Here is a 21,471-nt window from a genome sequence, read left to right as displayed (position 1 = left end):
TAATGCTTTTCAATACAAAAGTTAGTCGTAAATGACGACTAACATTAACCACATGCTTTCTATCAATGTAGAGAGAAATTACTGCATAAAGGATGAATAGAACTCCATTCTGTTCCCATACTCAAAATCATGATAAAAACTAAATATGGAAGCGTACCTGGATTAGCCATAATGGAATAATGATGAAAGGTTGATGAGAAGATTGGTTGTATGATCTTCCAAATGTAGACAACTCTTTTTCTTCTCTAAATTTTTCTCTTCTGACGGATAAAGAGAACAACGAAACTGTAGCGTTGCTCTCTACAAATGGGACCATAATCTCTGATAAATGACATCAGTTATCCCAAATTATAATTATAATTTGACCCTTCATCAAATTATAATATTACACAATTATCCTTTCATGACATATATGTCCTTAACCTTTCATATTTTTTCATCCCTAAAGGAAGTATTGGATTGCTAGTCACGGAGATAAATTGTTTAGAGTTACCAATGCTTACCTTTGTCTTGTGCCTCAACAAAGGTGAGTACCTAGTTGTAAAAAGATAAAAAGAACATTCAGTAAAAATTTTTCATTAAAATAACATTTCATTAGTCAAACTAATTTTGAAAATTTAGATTGAGAATTTTAATAATTTAGTTTATACTTTTTATTTTTAAATTTGTATTTTATATTTATTTAGAAATATATAACAAAACATATGTAATTGATCATGTACGGTAATTGTTTTGTACTAATGTACATTTTTGTAAAATAACATATATGCACCTACCAACTACCAAGTACCAACAAAAATTATGAAGGAAGAAGACAAAAAAAAAGTTAAAAAACAATTTCTAATTGTCATTTTAAAAATATGTTATTAAATGGAGATGCGGGGTATCGATCCCCGTACCTCTCGCATGCTAAGCGAGCGCTCTACCATCTGAGCTACATCCCCACATTGTTGTTGTTAATGTAATTTTTAAATAAATAAAATAATATCTCAAAAGCTATGATTAATCATATCAAATTTAAATTTAAGTAAAAAAGGTTACAATGACCAGCGCCAGACGAGCTAAAGAATAATAATAATTAAAAAAAAAACTTTGATTTTTTATGCAAAAAGAAAATTCGAAGCATTGGAATGATCATCAGCCCAACAAAGCAAATCAAACTGTGGAAGACAACCTACGCCAACAACAACATCATCATCGGCAACCATGTTTGCCAAGAGGTTGTTGCACAAGGCTGTGCAGCACCATTCCAACGTAAATTCCAAAAAAAAAATCCTCTCTTTCTCATCCAACTTCATTTTTTTTCTTCTGGGTTTCCTTTACTTTTTTTTAAAAAAATAATCTGAGTTTTGGTTGGTTTTTGTTCAGCACAAGTTGCAGCATGGTGGTTTGCAAGGGAGTGAGTTGGATCCCAGAATTGTGATTCACTATGGCATTCCATCCACTGCTTCAGTTCTCGCTTTTGACCCCATTCAGCGACTTTTGGCTATTGGGACTTTGTCAGTTCTCTCTCTCTATCTGATTTTATTGTTAATTGTTATTATTTTTTATTAATTGGGACGCTACAGTACTTGTAAGTTACAATATTGTTAAATAATTTTTCATTTGATATTTATAGTATTATTGTTGTTTAGTAACTGCAGTCTGCTTTGCTCGTATTGCATAACCAGGTTAAAACACGAAAATGGGATTCAAGATTTCAGAAAAATTTAATCTGGGGTTATTCTAATTAGCCGTGGTAACTGATGAGTAATTTAAAGTTGCTCTTTTTTTTTTTGTCTTTTTTCATTTATTCTATAGTTGTGTAAGACAAGTGTTATTTGGTTAAGGTGAATTCAATATTTAGGGGGGAAACATCTTGGCGGTTTTATTCTTTCTAACTATCCTTGTTGGCGTGTAAGGAAGGGAGGGTGTTTCCTAAATTCGTTTTTTCGTATCGATGTTTATTTTGGTTCTTTTGGTTAAAAGCATGCATGTGATAGTCATAAGAAACAGTTAAGAGAAAGTCCAACTGACATAATTCTTATATATGTTTAGCCAGCAAATGTAGTGATGGCATAACCCTTTTATCGTTGTAATTGACAATGCGTGATTCTTCAAATTTAGTGATGACTGGACACGAGGCATATAGCATGATTTATATGGCTGGCAAATGGATGTTTATAAGATGTGAGTGTTTGTTTGCTTATATTGTGTAGCTTAATGGCAGGGATGGAAGACTTAAGGTGATTGGGGGTGATAATATAGAAGGACTATTGGTTTCTCCTAAGCAATTGCCTTACAAATACTTGGAGGTAAGTGGCATTGGACTTCTGAAATTGATATGCAGTTAGATCTTGTTGGATTTTCTATGATACAAAATTATCAAATATTTAGCTATCTAAGCTTATGTGAGTGGCATATTGATGCTTGGATTCTTTTGGCACTTGCAGTTCCTTCAAAACCAGGGGCATTTAGTTGGTGTCTTAAATGACAATGATATCCAGGTAAATTTCTGTTTATGTTGATACATTTTTCTGACAAAGGCATTTGCCTGCCTCTCCTGCTGTCTTTCCCCCTAGATAGCCTACATATTGTGGTTTTCATCGCTCCTTAAGACCTATCATTGATATCTAAGTTGTGTGGTTGTTTTTCTGGCTTCTTTTCTTACCATTCATTATTAATTGTAGAATGAAAAATAATATCTGCGATATGTGGAACAAGATGTCCCAAGAGATTATTAAAGTGGCTAAAGAGATGTTGGGTGAATCTAGAGGTTTTGGACCTAGGGGTAAAGAATCGTGGTGGTGGAATGAAAATGTTCAGAGCAAAGTTAGAGTAAAAAAGGAGTGTTTCAAGGAGTGGTCTAGGTGTAGAAATTCTGAAACTTGGGATAAGTATAAGATAGCTAGAAATGAAACCAAAAAGGCGGTGAATGAGGCAAGAGCCCAAGCTTTTGACGGACTATACCAAGCTCTAGGAACCAGGGACGGAGAAAGATCTATATATAGGCTTGCTAAGGGTAGAGAGAGGAAGACTAGAGATTTGGATCAAGTAAAGTGTGTTAAGAATGAAGAAGGCAAAGTCTTAGTGCATGAAAAAGATATCAAGGAAAGGTGGAAGGCGTATTTCCACAACTTATTTAATGATGGATATGGATATGACTCTAGCAGTCTAAACACAAGAGAAGAGGACCGGAACTATAAGTACTATCGTCGGATTCAGAAACAGGAAGTAAAGGAAGCGTTGAAAAGAATGAGTAATGGTAAGGCGGTGGGGCCAGACAACATACCTATTGAAGTGTGGAAAACTCTTGGAGATAGAGGTCTTGAGTGGCTCACCGAACTCTTTAACGAAATTATGAGGTCAAAACGCATGCCGGAGGAATGGAGGAGAAGCACGTTAGTGCCAATCTATAAGAACAAGGGGGATATACAAAATTGTGCAAATTATAGGAGAATCAAGCTCATGAGTCATACCATGAAATTATGGGAAAGAGTGATCGAACGGAGATTAAGAAAGGAGACTCAAGTTACTGAGAATCAATTTGGTTTCATGCCGGGAAGGTCGACCATGGAAGCGATTTATTTATTACGGCGGGTGATGGAGCAATATCGCATGGCCCAACAAGACTTGCACTTGATTTTTATTGACTTGGAGAAAGCGTATGATATAGTGCCTAGAGAGATTTTGTGGAAAGCTCTAGAGAAGAAAGGGGTTAGGGTTGCATATATTCGAGCTATCCAAGATATGTATGATAGGGTATCGACTAGTGTTAGGACACAGGGTGGAGAGTCAGACGATTTTCCCATCACAATTGGTTTACATCAAGGGTCAACCCTTAGCCCCTACCTTTTTACCTTAATTCTGGATGTCCTCACGGAACAAATCCAAGAGATAGCGCCGAGATGCATGCTTTTTGCAGATGACATAGTCCTCCTTGGAAAGTCGAGGGAGGAGTTGAATGAGAGGTTGGAAACTTGGAGACGAGTTCTAGAAACACATGGCTTTCGCCTAAGCAGAAGCAAATCGGAGTATATGGAATGTAAGTTCAACAAAAGAAGGAGGGTTTCTAACTCAGAGGTGAAAATAGGAGACCATATTATCCCTCAAGTCACACGGTTTAAATATCTTGGGTCTGTAATACAGGATGATGGGGAAATTGAAGGGGATGTGAATCATCGCATTCAAGCAGGATGGATGAAATGGAGAAAAGCATCGGGGGTGTTATGTGATGCAAAGGTACCGATCAAGCTAAAGGGAAAGTTTTATCGGACTGCGGTAAGACCGGCGATTTTGTACGGAACAGAATGTTGGGCGGTCAAGAGCCAACATGAGAATAAAGTAGGTGTAGCGGAGATGAGGATGTTGCGGTGGATGTGTGGTAAGACTCGACAGGATAAAATTAGAAACGAAGCTATTAGAGAGAGGGTTGGAGTAGCGCCTATTGTAGAGAAGATGGTGGAAAATAGACTTAGGTGGTTTGGGCATGTAGAGAGAAGACCGGTAGACTCTGTAGTGAGGAGAGTAGACCAGATGGAGAGAAGACAAACAATTCGAGGCAGAGGAAGACCCAAAAAGACTATAAGAGAGGTTATCAAAAAGGATCTCGAACTTAATGATTTGGATATATGTATGGTACTTGATAGAACATTATGGCGGAAGTTGATCCATGTAGCCGACCCCACCTAGTGGGATAAGGCGTTGTTGTTGTTGTTGTTGTTGTTTATGAAAGGGCACTCTAGCATGTTAAGTTATGGTTTGTAATTTATATCAGTAAGGCAATTGACTTTTAGTTCGTTGATTATTATAGCTGTTATGGTTTAGAATGTTTACTAAGTTGAGCCCATTTAGTTAGTCTTTTTGTTTTTTTAAACAATTTTGGCAGGTTTGGAATCTTGAGAGCCGGAGCCTTGTTTGTTCTTTACAATGGGAGTTCGATATTACTGCTTTTTCTGTAATCAGCGGTTCACATTTCATGTAAGTTAGTGAAATACTTATATTCAGTAAATATGTATATTTTTCCACTTGTTCGTAGTACTTGTAGTAGTTAGCTGCAAATGGTTGTGATTACAAAGCACTTGATTAATACCATTACTACTCTGTTATAATGTGCAGTTATGTTGGAGATCAGCATGGCTTATTTTCTGTGATAAAGTTCGAAGCTGAGGAAGGACAACTTTTGAAGTCATCATACTATTTGTCTGCAAAATTTTTAAGGGGTATTTATTTTTTGGTCTTTTGTTTTGATGATTGATATATAATACATATATTGCATTATCTTAAGCCATACATGCAATTCGTCAATCTTCTCAGTTAATCATAAATTCTCAAATATTCTTTTGAGATGATAGGAACTGAAAATCACTGGGCATTATTTATAGTTTTATTCAACAAAAAGGGAGCTTAGCTCCTTAAACCTGAGTAAAGTCCTCAGGAAAGCACAGAAACAATAACAAAATAGATGAAAAAAGTATAATTACTCATTTGGTCCCTATACCTGCACAATGTCTACGTTTTAGTCTCTACACATATACTTTTCAATTTGCTTTAGTCCTTGCCATCCAAAACTGTAGGGACTAAAACAAATAAAAAGGTGTATGTATAGGGACTAAACAAGTTAAAAAGTGTATGCGTAGGAGCTAGAACGAGTAATTTCTTGGTGTAGGGACTAAAACGTAAAGATTGTATAGGTATAGGGACCAAATGAGTAACAATAGACAGAAATTGCAATAAACATAAACAATATACTACCAATGAATATTCATGATTCATCTCTCTCCCTCTAACCATAGTCTTCTCCATTCACATGCTGACAGCTGTCTGTTCTTTATGCTCACAGCCCATCTATGATTTAGTATCAAATAATTATTCTATCATTACTTTCTTTCACTGCTTCCCTCACGGATTCCGTACCCTCCCTTATTTCTCCTAGTGTAGACTTGTTTCAATACGTAACACTCTTATTTTCTGCACGGTAATTATGTTGGACTCCCTGGACAAGGGAAATATGGTCAGCACTAAGATCACTAATGCTGAGTCACAATACACTATACATCATAAATAACCACTATATTCAACTGCTTTCTTATTCTGATGTTCATACCTCTATGCTTCACATTTAAACTTATTTGATTTTCTTTGATTTAAAAACTGCTCATTGTCGTTGTTTTATTCTCTTTGATAGAAGCTGCAGGCTTTCCAGAACCCAGTGAGCAACCAATTGTTGGAGTTCTTTTGCAACCTTCTTCTTTCGGGAACAGGCAAGATATAAGTAGTTCATACAGCATTTCAGCCTTACTTCTCTGTCTGGCACATTTATAAATTGGAATTTTTACTTAACAGCTACTTATTGATTTGGCAAAACAAAGCCTATTGAAAAATAGGATTTTGTAAAATTAGAGTTTAACTTCCTAATTGACCATTCATATTTTTTATTTTTCCACTGTCTGTCATTTCAAATAATTTCTCGGATTTTCAAAATTACAACCGACATTTGATGAACTTGCAGAGCCAACTTCCAAAGAAGTTTGTGTAATTTGCCATGGCTGTATATATTCTTAGAGACAGCACTGCATGATTTCATGAGTGGCCTGTATTTTCTATCATATTTGTATCTAAATCTTGACTCTGTCTGAAGTGATGGGTGAACATATTCCAAGACAGCAAATGTTTCCATCATTATTCAACACAGACATGACTCTTTCTAGATGAGTAGGGGTTGTTAGCTTGAAGGCTTGTGAAGAAATCTTGACAATTATACTTTATCGTTTTTTTTATCTGCCATCTTATTAGCATATTCCATATACTTGTCTGCGATCTGATATTACATAGTTGAGTAAAAAAAGTATACTCATTATGTTCAATTTTGCAGACTCTTAATTGCGTTTGAGGATGGACTGCTTATTCTTTGGGATGTTTCTGAATCTAGAATTGTGTTTCTTGGTGGTGGAAAAGATCTCCAATTGAAGGATGAAGATGGTAACTCTTCTTCCGAAACGGGCACCAATCCTCCAGCTGATATTGTAGAACAAAATCTAGGTGACAAAGAGATAACTGCTCTTTGCTGGGCATCTTCTACTGGGTCCATTCTTGCCGTGGGATACTTAGATGGAGATATCCTTCTCTGGAACTTGTCATCAGCAACAGCTTCTAAAGGCCAACAAACTTCTAAAAATGTTGTTAAGCTACAACTTTCAACTGCAGAAAGAAGACTCCCAGTCATTGTCTTACAATGGTCCAACAGCCATAAATCCCAAAGTGATAGTTTTGGGCAGTTGTTTGTCTATGGTGGCGATGAAATTGGATCTGAAGAAGTTTTGACTGTGAGTTATTTGTTTATGTCTGTTTCTATTGGCAGTTGCTTCTGAATTTTGATAAACTATACAGTTTACTAAAATATGTGATACATTCAAAATTGGTCCAAAGTTGTGACTCAGACATTTTTTTATGTTTCATCATACTTAAAATCCCAAATGTATTGAAGAAATATTTTAGTGAGACTATGTAGGATATATAAAGTAATGGAAAATTCCTTATGATGTTGTTAATATGGTTGAGCACCACCCAGTCTTTATAAACGTTAAATAAATATTTATATTTAATGCAGGCTTACTCTCTGATTAATAAAATGAGCATCCCCCCCCATATGTTTTCACTATTTCTTCCCATATCTTCAGTTAGTTTATGGTAAAGTTTAAGCCATGGTTATTTTGAAGAAATGTGATGTTGTTGACTTTGTTGTAGGGATTTCTGGTCATTTTTTACTGTTGCTTTGATGGAAAGTGTTTCTACTTGTTAAAATGTTTTCTTAGCATGTCTATATTGTTTCCCTAAACTTTAGAGTGTCTCTCTTTCTTACAGGTTTTAACTCTCGAATGGTCATCCGGGATGGAGTCCGTAAAATGCACCAATCGTGCAGACCTTACACTTAGTGGCTCTTTTGCAGACTTGATTTTACTGCCAAGTCCTGGAACGATGGGGTTGAGCAGCAAAGATGAACTTTTTGTACTGGCAAACCCTGGACAACTACATTTGTATGATAATGATAGCCTTTCCGCATTAACATCTCAGCTGACGAGAACGCCATCCGTTTCTGCTTTGGAGTTTCCAGTGCTAGTACCTATTTCTGATCCATGTTTGACTGTTGCAATACTTATCAGGTTGCCCAGTAACTCAAATTCATCAAAAAATTTCACTGAGGTAATTTGTTTGTCTGCCTGTAGTTTCTGTCAAACCTGGCTGTGAATTTGTGTATTATGAGTTTTTAATCAACTTATTTCATTTATCTTAGGTAGCCTCAGCTCTGAGAACTGGCTCAAGGCATGGATCAGCTCCTTCAAATTGGCCCTTGACTGGGGGTGTTCCCAGTCTGTCATCCACAGCTAAAGGTGCTGTGGTTGAGAGAGTTTATTTTGTGGGTTATTCCAATGGATCTGTCCTTGTGTGTGATGCCACACATGCAGTCTTATCTTATATTTGCTACATAGAGGGAGAAGTAAGCATTCCACATCTATATTGTCCACACACAAAAAAAAGGACAATTTCATTACTTTTCTACATATAAAATGCCACACTAATCTCCTGTTCTCCTGTGTGTTTGGTAGGTGAATGGTATAAAAGTGGCTGGTTCAGATGCTCAAGTGACAAAATTGGACTTCTGCTCTGTTTCTTTACTGTTGGCTGTGGGCAATGAATGTGGTCTTGTCAGATATCTTTCGTAATATGTCATTCTATCTGACACAATGCAATATTTGTTCTGTACTTACTTCCTTTGTTTTGACGACTTTAATAGGTTCGCATTTATGACCTCAAAAGCCACTCTGGTGGACGAAATTTCCATTTTTTCACAGAAACAAAAAGTGAAGGTGATCCCTAGATGTCTGTCGCCATCATGGAAGGCTACCTTCTAAGTTTAAGTTTTTTTCTCCATATGTACTGCTTGTCCAAACATAGATATGTATGCAGAAAAAAGTAAGTGTTACCCCTTGACTTATGCTCTGCTACTAAACATGTATTGCAGTTCTTGACACTCCAGAAGGAAAAGGATCTTACTGTAGCGCTGTCTTTTCTGTTCTGGATTCCCCTGTGCAAGCATTATCATTTGCAAATTCTGGAACTAAACTTGCTATTGGATTTTCAAGTGGTAGTGTGGGTATCATCTGACTACTTGATAATTCACATTGCCTTTCTTGTTACTTATTTGATCATAAGTAAAAGTGTCCGATCTCTCAATTGATACATCTTGGATAATTGCTTCTTTCCAGATTGCAGTCTGTAATGTGACTTCATTGTCAGTTTTGTTCTTGATTGATGGTGTACCTAGCTCTAGTTCACCAATTACTTCATTGGTTTGGAAACAAGAAGCATATTTTCAAAGTGAAGTGAATAGTTTAAAGCCATCAGAAACAGATTCAGGCAACTCTCTTGAAGAAATACTATTTGTGTTATCCCGGGATGGAAAAATTAATATAGTTGATGGTGATAGTGGAAAAATTATCTGCAGTCGGCCATTACAAGTGAAGGAATCCACTGCAATTTCAATGTATGTTATAGGCAAGTACAAGTTTCACCAAGAACACAAAGCATATTCTCCGTTTGATTGCAGTTAGCATGTCCTTGGAAATTCTAACTGATTTTTGTACCCCAGAGGGTAGCATCTCAGCATCTGAAGCATCAAATGACAAGCTGCAGGAAGAAACTGTGAAGAATACTGCTGATGCTAGCCCTGATGAGGAGGAAGAACCCTTATCAACTAGGGTAAATTCATCAGAAGCTGGTCTTTCCTCTTCAGAAAGCTCACACTCTGGAGATTTGCTGTTGGATCCACTTGTTCTGCTATGCTGCGAGAATTCATTGCGTTTGTTCTCTGCAAAATCTTTGATACAGGTTCTTGAGTTCATTATCACTTCACAATTTGCATTCACATCGTAAGTCTGTATGCAAATGAATTTGACATATATGATATTTACAGGGACATAAGAGACCAATTAAAAAAGTGAAACATTCTAAATCTTGTTATTGGACTACAATTTTTAAGAAAGATGGCAAAGTTTATGGGCTTTTATCATTGCTTCAGACTGGAACATTTGAAATCAGGTGAAAGTGCTAGATTTTTTTTTTTTCGTTTCTGAAGGGTTGGGGGTTTATTTTCAATAAGACATTATGGATTCTAGCAAAATAAAGTCTCTTTTTAATACTAAATTCTTGGTGTTCTCCCTTATTTTGCATTTGGCTTTGAACAGGTCTTTACCAGATTTGGAATTGGTTGCAGAAAGCTCTTTATTGTCAATTTTAAGATGGAATTATAAAGTGAATATGGATAAAACCATGTGTTCTGATGATTATGGAGAGATAGTGCTGGTACAATACTCTCTAGAACTTTCAAATTGTCAGGGATTCCATTTCTCTGGATAATGTAAAACATATTTTAGTATTCTGGCCAAAAACATTCAGTAAAGTTCAAAGTATAAAATTTTTGGTCTTCACAAAGCACCCATCTTATATTCATAACTTACAGGCTAACAGTTCTGAATTGGCCTTCATGTCATTACTGGCTGGCAAAGATGAATTCAGGTATCTTTGTTATCTTGTAATGAAGAGATAATATTGTGGAAGACTGGTTAAACTGTAGAAATTAAGGAAGAAAAAGTTGAATAACAATTCTATTCTGTATTAGTAATCTGGAGCATCTGCCTTGTCTTCACGATAAAGTTCTTGCAGCCGCTGCTGATGCTGCCTTTAAATTCTCTTCAAATCAGAAGAAAAAACAGGTATGAGGTTCTCTGATTTGCCTTATTTGTCATCCTAATGTTCCCACCATTGAAAATCTGTTTGATTAGCTTAACTGTTTGGCACAGACTGTGGTGCCGGGGATTCTAGGTGGTATTGTCAAAGGGTTTAAAGGAGGAAAAACCACTCCAACAGATGTGACTAAAATTCCAACCTCCAATTTTGGTCATTTGGAAGACATTTTCTTTAAGCCCCCCTTGCCTGATTCCCCTACAACAGTGGCAATCCCAGATAAGAAAGAAGCGGAGCTTGATATAGGTTTACATTTTTCTTTAAACATTTAGTGTTTTTAAGTTTTTATAATTTGAATACTTTCACACTTTGAAGTTTGAACTTTAAAAAACAAAGCCTCAAAACATGCTATATTTTGGCACAGATGACATTGAAATAGACGAGCCCCATCAGCCCATACCTAAGGCTTCTACTTCCTCTCCTGATGTTAAAAATAAACAGAAAGGTAAGTCACTTTCAAAACATATATTACATTTTAACTACAAAGATTAGTGACAGTTTCTTCCTTCTACCTGCAGATAAGTTACAAGATAGGGAGAAACTATTTGAAGGTGGGACCAACAATGATGATTTAAAGCCAAGACTTAGAAAACCTGAAGAAATTATGGCTACTTATAGAAAAACTGAGGTAATGCTAAGCTGACTAACCTTTCCGTCTTTTAAAACTATTGATTTCAATGTGTTAAATATATTAATCAATGCCTGGTTTCAGGATGCTGCTTCAGTTGCTGCCCAAGCAAGAAACAAGCTTATGGAGAGGCATGAAAAATTGGAGGTAGAAATTTGTCTGATCTCATCATGCCAGCTTGCGTTGCATAACTTCTATATTGAAATTTTGTTGCTGTTAATCCCTTACTAGGATTAAAAACATGATTTTTATAATTTTTAGGGACTAAAGAAATAAAATTTTAGTAGGGACCAAAACAAAAAAAATGTCATATTTCCAAGAACTAAAAACATGTTTAAGTCAACCTTTGTTCCCCTCTTTAACATAACAGCCCCTCGACAGTCAGTGCTTTGACATGGAAGTTGCCATTTGTCTATTTTTCAACTACTATTGTTAATTATAAAAATCTTTGTTCACTCTTTACTCTCTAGTCTTTAGTACATATGGTCAAAGTCATAGATTTCTTATGTTGAAAGTTTCATTATCATTATTTATTATAAACGGTGTCAAAATTAACTTTTACTGTTCAATTTGATTCAGAGAATCAGCCAACGTACTGCTGAACTGCAAAGTGGAGCTGAAAATTTTGCGTCATTAGCAAATGAGCTTGTTAAGACCATGGAAAGGAGGAAATGGTGGCAAATATAGCAAAAAAATGTCTGTATGAATTATGTATTTATCGTCTTGTATATTATACATATATTTTTGTGGCTGTTGGCGTTGTTTTTGTTTCATTTTAGCAAAAGGAAAATACATAACATCTGCAGAATTTGTAAAATAAAATCCAATCCAAATAGTGGTTAGCAATTCTTTATTACTACTAGAATTGTCATTTTTTTTTTAATTTGAGATATTTGAATATCAATTTATTATGTAATAGTGATAGATGTAAAGAATACAATAAGAAAAAAAATGTATTTTTAAAATGTTTTTATGAAATAAATACCAAGATATGTTATATATATATATATATATATATATATATATATATATATATATTAAAGTGGGTTATATATCTTTGTTAGAAAATGTAAATGACTTAAATATCTATATTTGTAAATACTTGAACAAAGATTGGCTTCATCTGGTTAGACGTTGCAAATCTTCATTAGGAAAAGTTGTGTTTAAAATTATTCAAAATTGATATTTTAAGATTAGTTAGTATAAAAAGAGTAATATGTCTTTAGAAAGTTGAGTCTGATAACTTTCTGATAATTGATAACAGCTTTTAATTCATGACTAGTAGCTTTCAATGCTTGTGCGGGCAACCTCATTCGAGTTTTTTTTTTTAAAAGAAGGTTTTTATGAATGGTATTTTCTTTCACATGTTCCTTTTTATTCCAAAACGAACTTGTTATGCTTATCTCTTCTGAGTAGCAAGTCTATTCAGAATGCACTTTGACATTGCATAATGAACCTTTATAATCTCATGATTCTCAGCACTTGAGTAGACAGTACTTGACTTTCTTTGTGATTATAGGATTTTGGAATCATTTGTCATACTCCATTATCATTTAGCTTCTCAGGACTTGAACATCATTTAATACTTTTCAATACTCTTTCATAAGAAAGACTTAATTTAAACTTTCTGATGAAGTGTATTATCATTCTGATAAACTCTAATAGCTTTCTGATATGTAGAGTTCTTTCTTGCAATCTTCTTGAATTATGTTCTCATCACTTAGTTTAGAGTCATTAGTAACAACCATGCAGAAGACTTGTAACTTGGTTACATTAAATTGATTAGAGTCATCAAAATGAAAATGATTTTGCACCTAACATTAAATTGCATCATTGTCTTATTCATGTTAATTTTTGACAAATAAAAAATGATTAGATGGTCAGTCTGCTTAGAAAAAAAAATAGTTAAAAGTTAATTAAAAACTGAAAAAAATTTCTAAATTTTAAGTTGAAGGTTGTTGTGTTTGCTTGTTGAATTAGAAAATTTAGTAAAATTAGTTATTAATTTAATTGATAGCTAAAAAACAACAAAGACATGTAAGTTTTTTTTATAAATTTTTATTTAATAATAATATATCATAAGTGAGATTAGTCTTTAATTTTGTAGATTGGGAGACAATGATCTCTAACCATGGAGAAAAAAGAAAAAGTAGAATTTGTTAATTTTTAATAATGTCTATCATGCCACGTTGGTTTTAGGAACTTTAGCATATTTTTACTCAAATAATTAAAAACTGGGTTCATTATGCTGAGTGATAAGCTTGCAAGTGTAGGGCGATGGGAGGCGCGGGGTGCTAGGCATAAAAGCATGGATCTCACATTTTTGTTGCATTTTTTCATATGTTTTATTCGCAAGCAATCGTTATTTGTATAAGCGATGCTTACTACATGTGGCAGCCACATAAACATGTCACTGGAGCACTCCAATGATAAATTGTATATATAATGGCACTATTCTTTTGTTTAAGAAAAATACCCGGTATAAGATTATTTTCATATTAAAATAGATAGACGGATAAGATAAAGGTAGTGAAGTTTGAGATGATTTAGAAAAATATTTTTTTCTAATTGCAAAGAACATGAATGAAATGCATCTTTTGAAAAGAGATAATATTAAAAAAAAAACTGCGAGAAGTGAGAGTTTTACTGTCTAAAAAGCAATCAGTTTGTTGTATAAATAAATACAAATAAAACTCAATTTTATATAGAATCTCATGAATCAACGAATAAACATCTTCAAGAAACGTTAAATGCCCATTAAGAAATATTTAATACATGTCATTAAAAGTTCCGAATAACTCAAATAAATTATTTTATTTATTGGTAAAATAAATATTTTAATTTATTAACCATTATTCTAAAACTACTAATTAGTATTTATCAAATTTCGTAAATATAATATTTTGAAACAAGAAATTTAGTATGGCTTCCTGATAAAGTGGAGCACAAATACCTTTTCAGTCAAATGTATTACTTCCGACCAAATTTGTGAAATGCAAATACTAATAACAGCGTAAGTAAATCGCACATGTTTTATTCCGACCAATATTTGTGAAATGCATATAATAAGGGTGTACACAAATCACACTAATCACACGTGTGGCACGTGGATGTTTGCCTCATGAAATTCCCTTTCACACTCATACACGAATATGATAATACCCCACCGACCCATGAACGAAGGAAAACCGGTTCTTATACCAAATCCGGTGACCTTTTTTCACTTTGTGCCATCAAGTCGAGAAAAAGAAAACATTATTCTAAAAATAATTTATAAATTATTAACGCGATGCATAATTTATTAATCCAGACTTTTTAAAACCTTTTTTTTTATATATAAATACGTTATTTTAATAAATTTCAATTGATAATTTATTTTCAATAAACTTCAATTAATATATAATAGTTATTACACTAACATATAAAAGAGTTTATTACATTAACATTTATCATATAAAATGATTATCGATCGAGAATCCGTTTGATGGATTAAGATATGATAGGATATAATAGTTATATTATATCCTATTGTAATTTTTTATTTGTTATTAATAAGATAGGATAATCTCTTTTAATATAATAATAATATATTTTTGATACATAAATTTCAATTATATTATTTGTTAAAAATTAAATAGCTATTTAAAATATTTGAACTATAATTATAACTTTTAAAAAACTTATATAATTTATTTATAATTTTAAGAAAATTAATTACATAAAAAAATTATAATTTTGTATAATTTAGTTAAAATTGTAATTTTTATACTTTTCATATTAGTTAAAATAAATTAAAATTATTTTTTAAGAAACTATACATAATTTAAATAAAACAGTTTTTTTTAATTTGATGTAGTTTATACTATATCGTATTGTTATTTAGTTAGTTATATGATGCGCATTAAACATGAGATGAAATTAAAGTTTATATCATATTATGGTATTCTTATTCTGACCATCCAAATAATTATATATTTTCATTTTTTATTTAACTTTCCCAGTCTCTTTTTATTTTTCAAAACAAAAATATAGATTGAAAAAAAGTACTATCTCTTTCCTCTTAGTAAGAAAAAAAAAAAGGATGGACTTAAAATATGATCCTCCATCCATTGTACAATAGGTCAAATACACGGCAAGAATGACCTTAATTTAATTCCATTACAAAGTCTACACATGATAATCATAATCAATTTAGTAAAAGTAAACACGGATTGGGTTGGTCTCTTCCATACTATACAAAAAACATAATAAAATATTGTGAATTACTAAATTACCCCTTCACAATCCACAAATCCCTTCTTCTGCTTCACCCTCTTATATATAACTTCCACCTCCGATTCTCATAATCATCATTAACGAGCAACGAAGATACCTTCTTTCAGCCTCCCTTCAACACCCTTTTGGCCCTTTATTCTTCAAAGTCTCAAAGCAAAGCTCGAAGACCTGAGAAGAACAAAGGGTTGATTAAATTCTGTGTGGTTGTTGTTGGAGGTTGAAACACAAGTTGCCACCCCAAGTGTGTGTTAATCTTAAATTTCACAAGCAAGTTGCTTTTTTGGAGTATTATATTGTATGACCAAATATTTTTGTGTTTTAGGACTAGATATTTTGCTTCTGGTGGCAATTTTTCTCTTCTCCTTCTGGTTCTCATCCTTTGTGTTCTTCTTTGTCTCTCATCTGTCTGAGGATTTTTCCATCTTAGTTCCTGGAGGCACCAGGAACCTGACCCAATAAACAAACCCTTTTTTTTCTTTCTAATTTTTCTAAAGTTTCATTTTTTAATCCAATGGCAACTTGGGTATTATCAGAATGTAGCTTGAAGCCTCTTGCTCCAGTAATCCCTAGACCTAGAACTGGGGCAGTTTTGTCCAGCACCTCAAAGGTTGGATTTTTGGAGACAAACAAGGTATTGGAAGGTTCTAAGTTTCAACCTTTGAGGTGTAACCTTAGGGAGAGGAATTGGGGGTTAAAAGTGAGTGTCCCTTTGAGGATTGCTTCCATTGAAGAGGAGGAGCAAAAGAGTGTCGATGTAATCAATGGGAGTAATGGGGTTGAGCATGAGAAGCTTCCAGAATTTGACCCTGGTGCTCCACCACCATTCAACTTAGCTGATATTAGAGCAGCAATTCCAAAGCATTGCTGGGTGAAGGACCCTTTGAAGTCCATGAGCTATGTGGTGAGGGATGTCATTGCTGTCTTTGGTTTGGCTTCTGCTGCTGCTTATCTCAATAATTGGTTGGTTTGGCCTCTCTATTGGGCTGCTCAAGGCACTATGTTCTGGGCTCTGTTTGTTCTTGGTCATGATTGGTACTAACTAATAACTATTTTTCTTTTCTTCATTATGTTAAAATTTGGATGTAGCTGTATTTTGGAGTGCAGAATTGGGTTTCAAAAACTGTGACTTGATGGGTTTGTTTGTTGTTTTGTGTGTTTCAGTGGTCATGGGAGCTTTTCAAACAACCCCAAATTGAACAGTGTTGTTGGGCATCTGCTGCATTCTTCAATTCTAGTGCCATATCATGGATGGTATGCTAATGCTTCCTGTGGGATAGCCTTTTTTTATCCTTCAAGATATCTTGACATTTGGTTTTAGTGCATATAAAAATATAATTCGATTTTAGTCTCTACTCTCTACATTTTAAAAATAAGATGGTTTTAGTCTTGATGAATGACTAATATCACATGAATTTTGATAAATGTAGAGACTAAAAATATATTTATATTTTTGTTAAGACTAAAATCAAATTTCTAGATATTTGTAGGGATAAAAACACATTTTACCTTTTTTATTCGTTTTTAGTTTGGAATTCATGTTTGAAACTGATATTTTATTCAGGAGAATCAGTCATAGGACTCATCACCAACATCATGGTCATGTTGAAAATGATGAATCATGGCATCCGGTGAGATGATTATCATTGTTTTTGTTTCTAAGACATATTCTTTTTATCTAAGTTTTTTTTTCTTTTAAGTGATAAAGTTTCTGACATAAGAGGTGCATTGATAATCTTGCAGTTGCCTGAAAAATTGTTCAGAAGCTTGGACACTGTAACACGTATGTTAAGATTCACAGCACCTTTTCCACTTCTTGCATATCCCGTGTACCTTGTAAGTTGTTGTGCTTTGACCTTAATTTGAACATTAATTACTCTTTAGTCTTGGTAGAAGAATTGACATGGTGGCTGTTGACATTTGAATCCAGTGGGGTAGGAGTCCTGGCAAGACTGGTTCTCACTTTGACCCTAGCAGTGACTTGTTCGTTCCCAATGAAAGAAAAGATGTTATTACTTCCACAGCTTGTTGGGCTGCTATGTTGGGATTGCTTGTTGGATTGGGGTTTGTAATGGGTCCAATTCAACTTCTTAAGCTTTATGGTGTTCCCTATGTTGTAAGTTTCTTCCCCTTTTCCATCATTTCAATGGTTCTTCTTTTTGAATAAAAAATGAATGAAGTTCTCATTTGACTTTCTTGAAATTGAAGATATTCGTCATGTGGTTGGATTTGGTGACTTATTTGCACCATCATGGCCATGAAGGCAAATTGCCTTGGTATCGTGGAAAGGTATCTTTCATTATTTCAAGTCCTTTCTTTTCTTATGAAAATGACTGGTATAATGTCAATGCATAGAATTTAGTTTACATCTTTATCCTTCTTCGTGTTGAACAGGAATGGAGCTACCTTAGGGGTGGTCTAACTACTCTTGATCGTGATTATGGATTGATCAATAACATTCACCATGACATTGGAACTCATGTCATTCATCACCTATTTCCTCAAATTCCACACTATCACTTAGTTGAGGCTGTGAGTGTCTCTCTAATCTACTATTTGTTTTGAAACAATGGATAGTGATTTTACATAAGATGTTGAGTTTGAATGTTTCTTTTGCTTCTCTTGCAGACTGAGGCAGCTAAGCCAGTGTTTGGAAAATATTATAGAGAACCAAAGAAATCATCTCCTCTTCCTTTTCACCTTATTGGGGAATTAATAAGGAGCTTCAAGACTGACCATTTTGTTAGTGACAAGGGGGATGTTGTGTACTATCAAACTGACTCTGAGATTATTGGCTCGTCCAAATCAGAGTGAAGATTAAAATTCTTTTTTATATAGACAAGAGAGACTTACACACAATTCTTATTGCTCTAAAGATTGTCCTGAGTTTCTCCTAAAGTTACTGCACTTAGAGTTGAATCCTTCATTAATAAAGGGATGGATGGACGGATCATATAATTTCAATTGTAACTACATGATAGAATGTTTAGGTTATATGTAGTTTATCATTCTTGAACAGTGAATCCTCTGTATAAATTGATTATATTGAAGTGGTACCTTGAGTCATGATCAAATTGTTAATGTATTTGATCAGAACTGAAAGACCTCGATTAAATAGTAATTTAAAATAAATTGTTTTATAGAATGTTGCGGTGTTTTCTTACCAGTTACCATCCCCTATTTAATTTATATACTCCCTATTTTATTCTTCATTATTGGTTTTGTATTTCTTGAAAATAAGTAGAGGTGTTTGTGACTCCCTTGAATCAAAAAGTAAAAAATAATTTGGATCTTAAACATTTTAAATTAACAATATATATGAATGACAAGCTAGTAAGTAGTAACTAGTTTGCAACTATGCATCTTATTATATTATTATAGGCTAAATGATATATTTGATTTTTTATTTTTATTTTAATCATCTATTTTTTAAATAGTTTATTTTGATTTTTTATATTTTAAAATAATTTAAAATGACATTTTGGTTTATTAACACTATTAATAATACTTAGATATTGAGAACTTTTCGGCATAAAATATATTTTTCTTAGATCTCCTTCCTCTTTTCCCTTATTCTCCCTCTGATTGTTTTGGTGTAAATTCTCTTCTCTTTTCTTTTCTTCTCTTTCTATGGAGACGCCAACACTCCTTTTTCCTTCTTTTTTTTTTTTTGGCAAAATTTGTTGAGCACAACAACAATGAAAAAATCAATTCAAAATGGTGTCCCTTTTCTCCATTTGTGCTTGTAATAGATGTCGAAATCAAATCCCCTAGAAATAATCGAGTGCCTTATAGATCTGCTACCTTAAACAATTCAGAAAAAATATTTTTTTGTTTAATAGATGATATTTTATATATCATGATATTATATTAATATCCTTTAAAAAATTATATTATATTTATATTATTTATTTTGAAATATATAATGTAAAATATATCTTAATATTAGAATTGATAATTTGATATGTCAAGTCAACACTTTAAATTAATCTAATCTTATTTTATATATCATCGTATTAGGATCTGATTTAAATAAATTATCTTATAAAAAAATCAAATCAAATAAAAATTAAAAATAAATCCATTCCACGAACTTCTAAAAGTAAGTTAGATTTCCATTATCAATTCTTCTAAAAGTACGTCACATACGGAATCAGCTTGTCACGTTTTTCATTATCAATATATTTATCATGGTTTTTCTGCTTAGGTTACTTCCAGGAAAAGGCCAAATTAATAATAGTATGTTAGATTTTCAGTTCTCTGTTATTGTCACTAATTTTCATATTGTCGTCTTCTTAATGTTTCTATCAAATTCACAATGTTTTGTCAACATCCTTGATCTGGTTTTTTTGTTTGTAATGACCGATGCAAACAAAATGAAAGCATGGTTCAGATTTTCCATCGTTCATTATTTCCTATGTAACTCATGGTGGTCGAGTGAATGATATAGACCAGTAAACCACTTACCAACCAACAAAAACGAAAGTAATTTTCTGCAGTCAAAAAATAATTTACTCAAATCTCCACCCTTAAATTTTATCTTTCATTCATTAGAACGTTAATAGAATATAAGAAAAAAATAATTAAGTGCATGTCTCTAAAAGGATACACGAGGAGTATCTTTTGGGTTGGTTCGTTTTTTTTTATTATTATTATTCATAAATATTAATTTATTAGTTTTATTAAGAATGTCAGTTAACAGGATTCAAATTACTTTCTCCTTTCTCTTTTCTTTCCCTAACTACTTAGCCAACTTTATCCTCAACCATCCTCTCATTAGATCTCAATATATATTTTGAAAAATCAGTCTTTAATTTTCGACTAAGATATTTGAGTTAAAAATTGGATTACTCAAACATAAAGCATGTAAAATATTATAATTATAAATTCTAGTGTGTATTAAATTCAAGCATGTAGTGACAAAAAAAAAAAAATCAAGCATGTAGTCAGACCTCTAGAAAAACTAATTTTTTTAGGGAAAAAAAAAAAACTTCTTATGTACCCTTAATAGCGTGGACCTCTAATATATTATTACTTATTAATCCTTTGATTAAATTAAAGTGATAAACTTTTATAATTATAAAACTTTCCAACTAATTATATGGTGCCATGATTTCTTTCAAGAGTATTTGGGGAGTTATTAGAGAGAAATTATTAAGTGATTCAACCGCATTACTTATCTATTTGTTTTGATTAATATTTATACAATATGTATTCAAAAAAGATTTATAAAAATTGTTGGATAATCAATGTTTCTATAAATAAAATTATTCATAGTCACAAAAGAGTGTGAGAACACGATAAAGATTACACCGTTGGAAAAACAATAATGAACACACGTGGTTCGACACTTCTTGCTTACATCCATAAAATTGTCTCAAAAGTATTTCATTATCACAAAATAATTATAAGATTATAATTCATCTTAAATTATGTATCGTTGTGCAAACTCGAGTGTCTCATTCATCAGTCACTCTCACACAAAGATATTTTTTCTCGACAAAATAACTTTGATTCACATCCTCTTTTCTCACACTTTCTCTTCATATGTATCTTTTTTGTTAATTCTTTTATCTATTTATGGTAAAAATTGTCACCAACTATAATAAATAAGTTTTTTTGAAAATTGAAACAAAAATAATTTTCAATGCATCTATTCAAATAGATTTTATCTAATAAAATACAATATTTTATTTTACATTTAAACCATCTAAATCTTAGTGAAAAAAATTTAATTCTTACTGTATATTAAATGCACCTTATTTTTTTGACCTGAAACTCGAAAAAAT

General features: G+C 32.9%; 2 protein-coding genes and 1 non-coding gene across 3 annotated transcripts; 2 read left to right on the top strand and 1 right to left on the bottom strand.

Moving 5' to 3' along the window:
* Positions 1 to 871: 871 nt before the first annotated feature.
* On the bottom strand, positions 872 to 944 carry TRNAA-AGC (transfer RNA alanine (anticodon AGC)). Its single transcript has one exon. It is a non-coding gene; the product is annotated as a tRNA-Ala (tRNA).
* A 116-nt stretch (positions 945 to 1,060) lies between these two features.
* On the top strand, positions 1,061 to 12,256 carry LOC100779801 (uncharacterized). The gene is made up of 24 exons (XM_003530239.5): positions 1,061 to 1,254; positions 1,369 to 1,499; positions 2,210 to 2,294; positions 2,433 to 2,486; positions 4,868 to 4,959; positions 5,098 to 5,201; positions 6,167 to 6,242; positions 6,854 to 7,304; positions 7,843 to 8,181; positions 8,273 to 8,476; positions 8,586 to 8,684; positions 8,774 to 8,846; positions 9,002 to 9,129; positions 9,246 to 9,534; positions 9,629 to 9,867; positions 9,953 to 10,077; positions 10,224 to 10,341; positions 10,499 to 10,554; positions 10,658 to 10,751; positions 10,839 to 11,028; positions 11,147 to 11,227; positions 11,301 to 11,410; positions 11,495 to 11,557; positions 11,990 to 12,256. Exons 1-24 carry the CDS (start codon positions 1,207 to 1,209, stop codon positions 12,095 to 12,097), a joined length of 3,357 nt encoding a protein of 1,118 aa, XP_003530287.1. The 5' UTR covers positions 1,061 to 1,206; the 3' UTR covers positions 12,098 to 12,256.
* A 3,498-nt stretch (positions 12,257 to 15,754) lies between these two features.
* FAD7-2 (omega-3 fatty acid desaturase, chloroplastic) lies at positions 15,755 to 18,827 on the top strand. Its single transcript, NM_001250432.2, has 8 exons — positions 15,755 to 16,717; positions 16,847 to 16,936; positions 17,247 to 17,313; positions 17,426 to 17,518; positions 17,613 to 17,798; positions 17,891 to 17,971; positions 18,077 to 18,214; positions 18,311 to 18,827. Exons 1-8 carry the CDS (start codon positions 16,197 to 16,199, stop codon positions 18,494 to 18,496), a joined length of 1,362 nt encoding a protein of 453 aa, NP_001237361.2. The 5' UTR covers positions 15,755 to 16,196; the 3' UTR covers positions 18,497 to 18,827.
* Positions 18,828 to 21,471: the final 2,644 nt, after the last annotated feature.

Source organism: Glycine max, chromosome 7 (genome assembly GCF_000004515.6).
Source record: "Glycine max cultivar Williams 82 chromosome 7, Glycine_max_v4.0, whole genome shotgun sequence".
In the NCBI taxonomy this organism is placed as follows: domain Eukaryota; kingdom Viridiplantae; phylum Streptophyta; class Magnoliopsida; order Fabales; family Fabaceae; genus Glycine; species Glycine max.
The sequence above is the reverse complement of the archived record's forward strand: the minus strand, read 5'-3'. Positions and strand labels throughout refer to the sequence as shown.